This window comes from Danio rerio, chromosome 22 (genome assembly GCF_049306965.1).
Source record: "Danio rerio strain Tuebingen ecotype United States chromosome 22, GRCz12tu, whole genome shotgun sequence".
Classification (NCBI taxonomy): domain Eukaryota; kingdom Metazoa; phylum Chordata; class Actinopteri; order Cypriniformes; family Danionidae; genus Danio; species Danio rerio.
This window is the reverse complement of record NC_133197.1, coordinates 40,693,495-40,708,520: the sequence shown is the minus strand read 5'-3', so window position 1 is coordinate 40,708,520 and position 15,026 is coordinate 40,693,495. Positions and strand designations below refer to the sequence as shown.

Sequence of the window (15,026 nt, the reverse complement as noted above, 5' to 3'; positions counted from 1 at the left end):
CTGCAGGATATTTAAGACTTATGGACACATCGCATAATGAAGTGGAGCAAAGCCACGCCAAACGCAACTTGATCTTCTATTGTTAAATGAATTTGATAAGAAGTGCGCAACATGTTCACGCTAGAAACTCTGTATTATGCAGGAATGTAGCTGATATGCTGCAACGGCTAAATACAAGATCAATGTAGTGAATTTTATTACTCGCCGCCAGAGTTGAAGGCAGACATCGTTGTCACCAAGGCGGCCTGGGCGCTATCGGTGTGAAAGCACAGTTAGGGTATTACTTTTTGTACTTTTTTGTTTAATTGACGCGGGCTGCTTAGATTTCCCTGCTGAAAAATCCAGCTTAAACCAACCTAGGCTGGTTGGCTGGTTTTAGCTGGTCGACCAGGCTGGTTTTAGAGGGGTTTTGGCCACTTCCAGGCTGGTTTCCAGCCATTTCCAGCCTGATCTTAGCTGGTCAGGCTGGAAAATGACCTGCTAAATCCAGCTAAAACCAGCTTGACCAGCCTAGCCAGGCTGGGAGCCCCAGCCAAAACCAGCTATATCCAGCTTAAACCAGGCTAGTCAAGCTGGTTTTAGCTGGATTCAGCTAGTCATTTTCCAGCCTGATCAGCTAAGACCAGGCTGGAAATGGCTGGAAACCAGCCTGGAAGTGGCCAAAACCCCTTTAAAACCAGCCTGGTCAACCAGCTAAAACCAGCCAACCAGCCTAGGCTGGTTTAAGCTGGATTTTTTAGCAGGGTTACTCAACCGTTTTGGGGCCGCTGGTTGTTTTTGAGCACTACTTTTAGCTTTTAGGTCAACGTCAGACGGTTATGAAACCCTAAAACACTTATATAAAGTGTTTGATATATATATATATATATATATATACACACACACACACACACACACACACACACACACACACACACACACACACACACACACACACACACACAGTTGAAATTAGAGATATTAGCACCCCTTTGAAATTTTACATTTTCTTTCTACAACAACCCAAAATGAGCGAGTTTGAGCCACTTGTACATTCAGGAAGTGTATTATTTATTTATTTATTTATTCATTTTTTCATTTTTAGTGTTGAGACATATAATACTGTTTGGGTTACTTATTTAGGTGTACATATTTTATTTGTATTTTTTGTGTGACCATTGATACAAAGAGTTATCTATAAGGAATTTTGCACAGATGTTTTAAAGAACAGTGTTGGAGATTTAACTCCCCTTTTAATCTCATATTTACGAAAAACATTTAAAGTTCTAAAGCAGCTGTGTCCCTGAAAAAGCCGAGGCAGTGTCATTAGAAACTGAATTGGAAATGGCCTTATTTTAATAGATCAGTCGTGAACTGAGGTGGGCCGGTAGAAACTCCAGGGCTGAAAAGAAGTCCCACTCCAGCCCTGAGCACAGCCAAACAGATGAGTTTTCAGTCTTGATGTGAATGTGTCTAGTGAGTGAGGTACGAATCACTTTGTAATGAATGAGCTGATGATTAGGATTCTTAGAGGAAAGTTTAAAGTTAGTCCATATAGACTCCCAATTAGTTCATAATGGTATTATCATAATTCTACTTTTAGTAGATAAATGGAATAAATTATCATGGCTAAAAAAATTAAATAACTGAAATAATGGAGCATTAAATAACATTGACATGCCAGATTTCAGCTGTCATTTTGTTTATACCAGCTTTCCAGTCACCTGCACTTCTGTGTTTTACCAGCAGATGACTGCAGAATCAAAGATAATCGTGACGACATCAGCAAAACATCATCATGATCAAGAGGTTGGGTTTTATTCGAACACTTCTCTGTTTATGAATGCAAGCAGCGAGATTACTGATCACAAATAAGTAAATAGTAGGCTAATGAGCATCAACATTAGGATCAAGGATCATAAAAGGAAGCAAATATGTGCATTTACTTTTTAACGAAGTAGGCTATACAAACTCAGCTCCAACGTGAAGCTAAAATAGATCAATACACTAAAAAACGTTGAGTTGTTTATTTAACCCAATGGTTAGGTAAGACATATGGTGCTTTGTTGGGTTATTTTTAACCTTTATTAGGTTATTTATTCAATAGCTCAAAACTAGTTGGGTTAAAAATTTGAATTTTAAAAGTCAACTGATTTAACTGACACAGAACAGCTGTATTAATATGTGTGCGTAATGTTGTTTCGCATTATAACCCTGCTGAAAAATCCAGATTAAACCAGCCTACGATGCTGGTCGACCAGGCTGGTTTTAGAGGGGTTTTGGCCACTTCCAGACTGGTTTCTAGTAATTTTCAGCCTGGTTTTAGCTGGTCAGGCTGTGTTATTCATTAATATATCTATTTTTGTATTTTACTAACATCAACCTCACCCCAACCCTTACAATAAAGTAAAAATGGTAATTATGCTGAGTATTATTCATATTATTGATTAAATTACCCTTTAATTATATTTTATTAACATCTACATCATCCCAACCCTAAACCCAACCATCACAAGTACTGTAAATACAGTAATTATACCCAGTATTATTCATATTATTGATTAAATTACCCATTAATTGTATTTATTAACATCTACATCACCCTAACCTTAAATCCAGCCATCACTGTAAGAAATACAGTAATTATACCCAGTATTATTCATATTATTGATTAAATTACCCATTAATTGTATTTATTAACATCTACATCACCCTAACCTTAAATCCAGCCATCACTGTAAGAAATACAGTAATTATACCCAGTATTATTCATATTATTGATTAAATTACCCATTAATTGTATTTATTAACATCTACATCACCCTAACCTTAAATCCAGCCATCACTGTAAGAAATACAGTTATTATACCTAGTATTATTCATATTATTGATTAAATTATGCATTAATTGTATTTTATTAAAGTCTACATCACCCCAACCCTAAATCCAACCATCACAAGTACTGTAAAACAGAATTATATACAGAGTATTATTCATATAACCATTAATTGTATTTTATTAACGTTTACTCCACTCCATTCTTAACAAGTACTGTAAATAGAGTAATTATACCCAGAGTAATTTATATTATTGATTATATTACCCATTATATGTATTTTATTTACGTCTACATCACCCTAACCTTAAATCCAGCCATCACAAGTACGATAAATACAGTTATTATACACAGTATTATTCATATTATTGATTATATTATCCATTAATTGTATTTTATAAACTTCTACATCACCCCAATCCTAAATCCAACCATCACAAGTACTGTAAAACATTAATTATACAGAGTATTATTCATATTTTTGATTAAATTACCCATTAATTGTATTTTTTCACGTTTACTCCACTCCAATCCTAACAAGTACTGTAAAAACAGTAATCATTCCCAGTACTATTCGTATTATTTATTAAATTATCCTTTAATTGTATTTTATTAATGTTTAACTCACCCCAACTCAAAACCCAACCATCACACGTAATGTAAAAACAGTAATTTTACCCAGTATTATTCATTTTATTGATTAAATTACCCATTAAATCTATTTTATTAAAGTCTACATCACCCTAACCCTAAATCCAACCTTCACAAGTACTGTAAAACACTAATTATACATAGTATTATTCATATTATTGATTAAATGATTCTTTAATTGTATTTTATTAATGTTTACCTCACCCCAACCCTAAACCCAACCATCACAGTAATGCAAAAACAGTAATTTTACCGAGTATTATTCATATTATTTATTAAATTACCTTTTTGTTGTATTTTATTAACGTGTACCCCTACCCCAAACCTAAAACCAACCTCACAGTAATGTAAATAAATATAAATTATTGTTGTGCAGTGTCACAAAAACTATTGATGTGAGTGTATCCCATCAAGACTACCACACCCTTATTAACTAAAATCCCACCCACCTCCAGCGTCTGAGCCAATCAGATACGCCAGTAGCGTTCTAAAATGAATAATAATGAGAAAGCCCTTCACCATAGTAGGATTGGCGGAGCGCAGCCGCAGTGAGTGCGCAGTGCCGGTCCAGTTGACTCTCCCAGTCCCGTTTCTGGATTAAACGTGATGAATTTTCTCTTAAATCGGCTTTAATTGAACACATTCCCGAAAGATTAGCGCCTTGGACGGAACAGCGATCGTAGCAGGTATGTCAGGCTATGTAAATGAGCATGAGCGAGTGTGTTTATAATAACAACACACATGTCGACATGTAAGCTGAGGTAACCGTAATCAAGAAAGCGTGTGTTTGTTATGTACGCAAACGGATTTGTTTTGTTTTGGTGGCGTTTTGCTCGGTTTTGCGTGAATATATCGAGCGTTGTTGTTTTGTGACAGGGTTTTATAGCCATTGTAGTGACCTGTGGACTCTCATACATCAGCAGATACTCATCAGGACAACACCCAGACTCTCATTCATATGCATAAACATGCATAAATGGGACAGATCAACCTATTGTTTAACAATACACACTCTAATACTCGTTACAGTACTGTTTATGTGATGTTTACTGTCGGTGACATCACACCAGACACGTAATGACTGTTATATCATCGTGATTCATGCAAACACATCATTTACTGCTACTTTAATTATACTAATAATAACATGTGCACAGTTGCCTATGCTTATAATTGAGCTTCAGGTGAATATGGTTATATTACCTATAATAATTACGTTATTACAAAGCGTTAATATAATTAGCAGTTTTTAATACTTGTACTAAAGCTACATGAATTTATAAATGTGCAAATGTTTATGTATTGAACTCTATATTTGTTTATAAATAAATAAATAAATGTTTATGTGTTATTGGGCTGCATGATTTGAGGGTAAATTTAATATATTCCATTATTAAAAATAACATAAAATGCTATTGCATTTAAAGATGACATTAAATTACATAATGACAATTAATGACATTAAAAATCAAAGTTGTACAATTGTCGATTCTACATCATTGTTTCCTTTTAAAATAGCAATTGTTATTATTACTAAATTAAAATATACAAATGATTATATCACATCAAACTATTTATTTTATTGATTTATTATTTATTATTAATTTATTATTTATTATTGATCTATTTATATTGATATATAAATTAATTGAAATATATATTGTTGAAATATAAACATAAATTAATGATTTGAATGACATTTAAAAGAACTTTTAGTTTTATGGCTGTGCAATATGATGATTTATTTTATGGACAGTAATGTCATATTAGTATGCTAAATATTGTTAATTTCAGAAAACATTTTTACCTTCATAGTCATAATTATTCTGTGTAATTACTGTTTGCCATCATAAATATTCATCATTTAGGAAAAAAAGTTGCAGGCTTGACAGTACAGTATTTTCTGTTTCCGTTTATCATTATATTTAGCAATATATTACGTTTTTTGTGTTATCTTATGTTATTTGCTTTTGTTTTATTAATATTTTAGTAATATTTAGTAATCAGACATTTGTAGGTCTGAATAAAGCCAGAAGGATTATCACATATAATTGAGCACATTATTTGAGTATTTAATTTTAATAAATGTAAAATAGAAATAGTGTTTTGATTATCAGTGTAAGTCATAGTTAGGGATGCAACGATTATAGTTTTTGGTTGTACGATTATAGTCTGTGGAATAATCACGGTTTCACGGTTATTATGCATTCACTGATTTTAAAATGACTAGTTTCTAAAATCACATGAAAACTCCTTATATTTTAAAGTGTTATTTATTACTGCTCAGTAACCAAATAATATTGTACAACACAAAATAATAATAATGAACAAACAATAGTCCAACAATATTTCTCTTTGGACTTAAAAATAAGTGAAAAAAGTTTCTGACATTTAAACAAGTAATAATTTTAAACTGACAATAAATAAATAAATGAATAAATAAACAAATAATAAATAAATACTAAATAAATAAACAAATAAATTAACAAATAAATAAATAAACAAATAACAAAAAAATAAACATTAAATAAACAAATAATAAATACAATTATTAATTAATTAATAAACAAATAAATAAATAATAAACAGACAATTAAACAAATAAATAAATAATGAATAAATAAACAAATAATAAATAAATACTAAATAAATAAACAAATAAATTAGTAAATTAATAAATAAATAAAAAAATAACAAATAAAAAAACAAATAATAAATACATTAATTAATTAATTAATAAACAAACAAATAACAAATAAATAAGCAAATAATAAATACATTAATTAATTGATTATTAACAAACAAATAAATAAATAATAAACAGACAAATAAATAAACAAATAAATAAATAATGAATAAAGAAATAAACAAATAATAAATAAATTAAATAAATAAATAAACAAATAAATGAATAAATACATAAACAAATAATTAATAAATAAATAATTTAATAAATAAACAAACAAATAATAAATGAATAAATAAACAAATAATAAATAAATAAATAAATAAACAAACAGTATTTTTCTAATATAAATCTATTATAAGTATTTTCTCATGTAAATGTAAGTATTTCTCTTTTAAAGAGAACAGATGTATAAAATGGAAAAAACTCACAATAACAGGTCACCGGAAGTTTATCAGTATGGGAAGAACACTAGCTCGTCATATACCCTACTGAAACATGAAGAGAGGGTGGAACATAATGTAGCTCCTCCCCTTTTAAAAAAACAGCCAATAGTGTTTTGTTTTCACTCAGCTCTGCCAGTGAGAGTGGTTGAGCTCAAGTGGATCAAATGAGAAGCCAATGAGAAGTGTCTTGAAGGGGGTGGGGCATGTCAGACACTAGAAAGCATCTGATTGGTCAGAAGATTTGATGAGAAACTGAAGTATGAGGTGACGTGGAAAAAAACGTTCCATATAAGAAGTGACAAAACACAACTTTACATGTTTATATCCGTTTTATATCTACTAAATATGAAATGTGTCACTGGTTTGGAGCACACTTGCTTATAGATAGCCTAAAAACTAACAATACTGAAACTCACATCTAGAAAACTTTATTTTAATTTCATGCGACCTATGTAAACACTTTAAGGAAATATCAAACAGCGTTTACCTTCAAATATACAAACAATTACAATTCTGCTATAAATATTGACACTACTAAGCAATCACTTCTTGTTGAAAATATAAAGTCAGTTGGGATGAGTTGGCCACGCCCACTTATTTACATTTCACGGTATACACCGAATAGAAATCTGCTTTGTGGTACACATTTCATTCAGCGCTAATGATATATACTGTCACACTGCCCAGCCCTACATCACATATCAGCTGTGTGACATTGAGTTTATAGGACTTCAACTGCAGTGTGAATGATGATGATTATGTTCAGTTTCAGCCACTCCTCTCTTCAGCAAACACTGCATGTCAATAATGCAGTGCAGACAAAGCCACAATCACACAATCACACACACACACACACACACACACACACACACACACACACACACATACACACACACACACACACACACAATGCTCAGGCTCCGTTTTACAATAATTTATACTTTTCCTGCCGGCAGGGCTTTGATTGTTGACAGAGCTTTGCTAAGTGGTTTTCTTTGCTGCTATATCATGGATACTCAATATATATATAGTGCTGGTCAAAAATAATTTCTTTCAAGATGCTTGTATACACTATATATATTTAGTATATATATTTATATATATATTTTTTACACATATATATATTTATTTATTTATTCATATTTATTTTATTTGTATATTATATATTACACAGTTGAAAGCAGAAGTTAACACACGCTCTAAAAAAAGGAATATAACAATTTTATAACATTTTTTCAAAAAATAAAAAAAGGGAGCATAACAATTATGTAAAAAATGTTTGATAGTAAATTTACTATTTTAGGTCTGTTAGGATTTCCTAATTGATTTACATTTGCTCAATGCCAGAATAATGAGAGAATTGTTTATTAATTCTAGACAGTCAGTAGTTTACACACATTTCCTTGGTATTTTAGCTTTGCTTTTAAACTGTTTAACTTTGGTCAAATGTTTTGGGTCTCCTTCCACAAGCTTCTCACAATAGTTTGCAGGAGTTTTGGCCCATTCCTCCTGCAGAATTGCTGTAACTGAGTCAGATTTGTAGGCTGTCTTGCTCACACAAGCTTTCTCAACTCTGCCCACACATTCTCTATAGGATTGAGGTCAGGGCCTTGTGATGGCCACTCCAAAACATTCCCTCTGTTGTCCTTAAAGCACATGTGAACTGATTTGGCAGTGTGCTTAGGGTCATGGTCTGTCTGGAAGAGCCATTTGTGGGCAAGTTGTAATGTCCTGGCTGATGTGTTGAGATGTTGCTTCAGTATTTCTCCATAATGTTCTTCTTCATGATGCCATCTATGCTGTGAAGTGGACCAGTCCCTCCTGCAGCAAAACAGCCCCACAACATGATGCTGCCGCCCCCATACTGCACAGTTGGGATGGTGTTCTAGGCTTGTTCCCCTTTGTCCTCCAGATGTAACACTGCTCATTATGGGCAAACAGTTCAATCTCAGCTCCATCAGAGCACAGGACATGTCTCCACACATCAGTGTCATTCAGCAAACTGTAATCTGGCTTTGTTGTTGATTCTGGCTTGTTGATTTTCTCATGTTGTCACACAGGGAAGCAGTGTGTTTGAGCTTCTCCTTCAATACTATTCTACAGTTGTGCCTCACATTAACTCAAATGTTGTCAATCAGCCAATCAGAAACTTCCAAAACCCTGACATCATCATCTGAACTTTATCAGAGGCAGAATAATCTTATTGTGTGTAAACTTGACTTTCAAGAGCAGTTATAACAATTTCTCAACAAATATCTCTCATTATTCTCCTATTCAGCAGAACAGAAACACATTTGATCATCCTAACTTACCTAAAAGAGGAAAAGTTTAGTCTCATTAACATCTCACTCTTTTTTAATTCTTATGTGCCTTTTTATACAGCGAATGTCAACTTCTGTTTTTAACTGTATATATATATAAGGTGGCTATTGCTTCTTACGTTTTAAGACGTTAATTTAAGACTCTTAAAATTAATTAAAATGTACATGTAGCTGAAGGAGAGTTGTATAAAAGTACTTTAAACCCCACATAAAATCTGGAAATATGAAAATACCAGATTTCTCTTCTCTTTTTTTATTTATGCTGGAGACTCTTATTTGTCTCTGAGCTTTTTGCATTCGCAGCTTTCAGGTCAGCGCTTGCCTGTAAACTCTAAACTCCATTAGAGGACATACATCACAGGCTCGCTCCAACAGTGTTATTGAATTAAGAGCACTGAGACATTCATAAAGCAAACCCTTCCCCATTGACTCAGCACAAATTCACATCAGGCTATGATATTGGAGAAATCAGAAATGTCCACAGTACTGTGCAAAAGTCCCAAGCGCTAGACCAGATTTGTTGGACTATTTACAGAATATAGAATCCATCAGTCTCTTTATTGCAAACAAACAGAAAATATAGGACAACAACAGCAGCACAACATTTCCTCTTTAAGCAAAAGGCAAGTGTTTAATGTGGCTTCGCTTGGCATCAGGCACAGCTTGAACTCTCTTGTTCTAATTGTCCTGCCATTTTCTGAAATAATCTGCTGTTTGATTATATCAGGCTTGTTTTTAGCACATTCTTCTTTAGGTAAAGAGTTTCTTTTAGGGCGGGGCTATCGTTGTTTTAGGGAAGTGCTATTCGTCCTTTAGGGCGGGGCTATTAGTTCTTTAAGGTGGGTCTAATAGTGTTTTAGGGCGGAGCTATCAGTCATTTAGAGTGGAGCTGTCATTCTTTTAGGGCAGGGCCTTTAGTCATTAAGGGCAGGGCTATCAGTCTTTTACAGCAAAGCTATTTGTCCTTTAGGGCGGGGCTATTGTTGTTTTAGGGAAGTGCTATTCGTCCTTTAGGGCGGGGCTATCAGTTCTTTAAGGTGGGTCTATTAGTGTTTTAGGGCGGAGCTATTAGTCATTTAGGAAGGAGCTGTTATTCTTTTAGGGCAGGGCCTTTAGTCATTAAGGGCGGGGCTATCAGTCTTTTACAGCAAAGCTATTGGTCCTTTAGGGCGGGGCTATTAGTCATTTATGTTAAAGCTGTCATTCTTTTAGGGCAGGGCCTTTAGTCATTAAGGGCGGGGCTATCAGTCTTTTACAGCAAAGCTATTAGTCCTTTAGGGCGGGGCTATTGTTGTTTTAGGGCAGGGCTATTAGTCCTTTAGGACAGGGCTATCAGTTATTTAGGGTGGGGCTATTAGTGTTCTAGGGCGGAGCTATCAGTCATTTATGGTGGAGCTGTCATTCTTTTAGGGCAGGGCTTTTAATCATTAAGGGCGGGGCTATCAGTTTTTTACAGCAAAGCTATTGGTCCTTTAGGGCGGGGCTATCAGTCATTTAGGGCGGAGCTGTCAGGGCATGTCTAATTTCTTTCTTTCATCTATTTGGCATTCTTCCTTTATTTTGTTGGCAACACCCATCTTTCAAAGATCCAGTTACTTCCCAAAAGACTTAATCATGCACCGGCCTCCTGTTTTTCCTAATTTGAGCACCGATTAGAACCAAACGACACGATATGGGGAAAAAGGACAGTCTTAACTTCGGTTTCATGATCGATGTACGCTACGGCGTATCTCTTGCAAGCCGTCGTGAACATTTGAAGTCCGAGCAATCAGCAGCACAAACACAACACTGCACAAACTGAAGAACTGAGAAAACGAGCCACGCCAGTAAAGTTGTCCGCATGGAGACAGATATGTGACAAACAATGCAATCATTATATCGCAGAGATCGTAAAGTTGTTTTGTGGTGTTAATTTGGTGTTGTGCAAAGATCTGCATGAAGATAATCCTTTATTAATCAAGAATATGTCCGTGTAAATCTCATTAGTGTGAAAAGGAACAAGCGTTGTTGTCGTTATACTGCCCTCTAGTGTTCATTTCATCCACAAAGTGTGCTTTTGTTCGTGTTCATGTATTTCCAGTGCGCCTGTGTTGCAAATGTTCACCTGTTGTGGTCTACACAGAAATCCTCACACAGCGGTGACTTGTCTTACTGCTTCCTGATTGGTTAATCATTAAACACTGTCCGGCAGAGCAAGGTTTAACTTAAGTAAATGATTTTCATCATGGGAAGTTAACAGGTAAATGTATGTTCACATTAACCAATGACATGAATGTGACTCTTTGTGTTGTGTGTGTATGCATTTAAAGCCTGTAGATTCATTAAGTGTTGTGCTTTAATAAATATTGCATACTTTTAGGCCTTTATCACTCATTTAGCTTTAGTGGTATTGCTTGTAAAAAGTTATTTTCTATCTACTTTTGTCAAATAGCGATTTATAAAAGTCCCTATAAGCTAAATCAAGTAGCAATCAAGTAGGAGAACATTACAAACTTCAAGTTGAAGCAAACATGTGCTGTATATGAAAATCAAAACAAGGTACAGATTGAAAGTTTGTGAAATATACATACTGGCTGCGTCCGAAACCGCATACTTCCATTCTACAGTACATATCGCACAGACATCAATTAGTCTATAAATAATTAATTTCGTTTGTTAAGCGCAAAGATTTGTTTTAAAACTATTTCCAAATTCAGTTCTAATTTCTAGCAAACGAATAAATGAACAATAATGACCAAGTGTGGTCAAAATACTGAGTTATATCCTAAAACACATGCTGTGCCCCATACGGTCTAAAACCTGACAGGTGGACAAATCTAAGCTTGTTTTTAATAAAACAAATATAAATATGGATATATTAAATAATACTGCTAATAATAATAACATTATACAGAAGCAAATTGTTATGAATGAACTGAAAAAGCCTCCCGAGATGAAGAAGACATAAAAGCAGTGATTTTTCATATTGATGTAGGCTAGAAAATAATATGTTTTTTAATATTTTAATCCTTTATATTTATATCCTATATCTATTCTTATTATATCCTATATATATATCCTTAATATTTACATTTTTCCATATGTAAAGATATTTGCCTATTGGTCTCTTGTGTGTATTAAGCAGTGTGTAAGCGAGGCGCAACTCTGCGCTGGAGTTTAGACCGGGTTTGTTTTGGTCTAATGAAAAATCTATTATAGATTTAGGGTTAGGCGGTCCGCCTCAGAACACCTTCCTTTTTAGAGCAGAACACCTATGTGCGCACAAATGAGCGCTAATGCATTTGCTATTTAAACAGCGTAGCGCAACGCCTCAAAACCACTCTTGCGCCAAGCTGAAACTACCAAAAGACTACTGCGCCACGCCTTGCGCCACACTGCACCGGGTGTATGATAGGGCCCTCAGTCACAGAGTCATCAGGATATGCCTGTGTTTGTTGTTAATGCACGCCATCTAGTGGCCAAAATTGCATCTGTGCCTTTATGCGAGGTCATAAACACAGCGTCCTGTTATTCAAAACATGTACCGCTATTTCTCACAGATTTTCAACCAGTGAGACCTTTCAGAACATTGGAATTTTCAGTGGCTGTGGTGATGAAGATGGTAAAATCGCAGTAATTCATTACAAATATGCACTGATTTAAAAACGTTTAAACTCGTGAAACTCCTTTTTGATCACATTTGATGATGATTGATGATCACAGAGCGCTGAACAGATCTTTTAATCCCGGTTGCTTTGCGCACCTGCTGTCTGCTTGATTTAAGGTTAATATTATCTATAATACTTCTGTTCCTGCACAGGCTTCCCGCTGAGCATGTCCACCATGGTGTACCCGCGTGAGGAGCGGCTGGAGAAGCTGACCCAGGACGAGATCATCTCCAGCACCAAACTGGTGATCCAGGGCCTGGAGGCCCTGAAGAGCGAGCACAACTCCATCCTGCAGAGTCTGCTGGAGACCATCCAGTGCCTGAAGAAGGACGAGGAGGCCAGTCTGGTGCACGAGAAGTCCAGCCTGCTGCGCAAATCAGTGGAGATGATAGAGCTGGGCCTGGGGGAAGCACAGGTAAGGCACCACTGTTCAGGATTGGAGTTACAATTTACTTTATATGCAAGTTTTTTAATTAAAGGTGGTAATCGCAGAGTAAAGACATTATTCTCTGGATTTGCATGACCTGCACTGTTGAGTTATGATTATAGTTGACCAAGGGAAGCAGTTCAGAATACATTTTAATCAAGGCATGAGTGAAAGTTCATCATGTGCATGTGTTTTTAAGGCCTGGGAGAGTTCAGCAGTTTCTCACTACAGCTCCAGAGGTGTAGTTGCGAGTGCTCAAGTTTGCAATGCAATTTGAGAATGTTCATTGAAGCGATGGATTTAGGAAACGTCAAATCATTAAACTGACGGAACTTGCGACCATAGTTGGCTAACGATGGTTTTAGGAAACGCACCCATGGTCAGTAGTAAGCATTATAATGTGTGTTTCTGCTGTGTTAAGGTGATGATGGCTCTGTCCAACCACCTGAACGCGGTGGAGTCGGAGAAGCAGAAGCTGCGGGCTCAGGTGCGCCGCCTCTGCCAGGAGAACCAGTGGCTGCGGGACGAGCTGGCCAACACACAACACAAGGTCCAGAAGAGCGAGCAGAGCGTGGCACAGCTGGAGGAGGAGAAGAAACATCTGGAGTTCATGAACCAGCTCAAGAAATACGACGACGGAGCCACGCCAGAGGTCAGTCCTCACAACGATATGCACAGGGACGTTTCACTTTCAGTCAGGCAGCTCAAGCGCTTGAGGGAGAGTTAATAATGTGGGGTCAACTTTAAAGTAAATCACTTTAGGGGGTTAAACACAGTTGTGTGTGAATATGAGCAGCCTCTATAGGTAAAAGTGTATTAATTGTGTTTGTTATAATCAGACTTGATATAAACAGTCTGCAGAAACTGCTGTGAGGCACTACCTACCGCGCCACTACGCCACCCGCTCTAGAGACATCAGAGCCTTATTTTACATCTTGTAAAAGTGGCATAATAGGTGCCGTTTTACTCCTCTCTGCAGCTCCATCCTTCCTGCAGATGATCTGGAGATCTTACAGAGAGGCGTCGATCAATAACTCAATGGTATTCCTGGCAAGCGGGACGTCCTCCGCTTTATCCAGCTGACGTTTTCATTTTTCTCTCTGCTGTGGTGGGAATCGAAGGCTCTTCATCTGGTCAAATGGCAGACGCCTCCAGCTTGTCATTTATATTTCATGAAGGGCTGTACTTCCTGCATTAATGAGCCTGTTAACATTCACAGAGTTTACAGACAGTGGGAGATCCGATTGACCAAAGAAATCTGTGAGATAGATGCTGACCCCGACTGGAAAAATAATCATGGGGCAATTTAAACATGTATTAAGTTATTAAACTGAATTAAAAGCCTTTTTCACCCCACTGTGTGTGTTTTTGTGTTTGTGTGTAGGAAGAGAAAAATAGCGACACTCCCAAAGATTCACTGGACGATTTGTTTCCCAATGATGAAGATGACCAGGGTAAGGAAATACAAAAATACATGTCATACACACCGTACTCACACATACAGCAGGATAATAAAATATCTATAAAGATCTAATAATCAGTCTAATTCCCGAGCTTTCAGTTCATTCATGACCATCTGCATCTGTATAATGTGATATTGTATAATGTATTATTAGCAGTATTATTGATTTTCTGCAGATTTATATTAGTTTTAATAAACACTAGTGTGTTTAGTCTAATATTATTTACTGTCCTCATGGCAAAGAGAAAATAAATTATTATTAGAGTTATTAGAGATGACTTATTAACACTATTATGTGCAGAAATGTGCTGAAGAAATCTGCTCTCCATTAAACAGAAATTGGGGGCCAAAAATATACAAGAGGGGCTAATAAATCAGGGCTAATAATTCTGACTTCAACTGTCTATCGTAGAAAAACTATGTCCGTTTTGTCCAATATGGTGCAGCCCTGACTGCTGCTGTTGCTCTCTGTCACCCCTTTAGTCTCACACCAGCACAACAGTGCCGCGGTGGCTGCTGCTCAGCAGGGCGGGTACGAGATCCCGGCCCGTCTGCGAACGCTGCATAACCT

At 35.8% G+C, this 15,026-nt stretch overlaps 1 protein-coding gene across 1 annotated transcript; it reads left to right on the top strand.

Annotated features, from left to right (window-relative positions):
• The first annotated feature begins 4,011 nt into the window (after positions 1-4,011).
• Positions 4,012-14,277, top strand: klc4 (kinesin light chain 4). The gene is given in 3 exon segments (NM_001017813.1): positions 4,012-4,152; positions 12,719-12,981; positions 13,415-14,277. Coding segments are annotated over 2 exon segments (558 nt in total). The 5' UTR covers positions 4,012-4,152; positions 12,719-12,732; the 3' UTR covers positions 13,724-14,277.
• Positions 14,278-15,026: the final 749 nt, after the last annotated feature.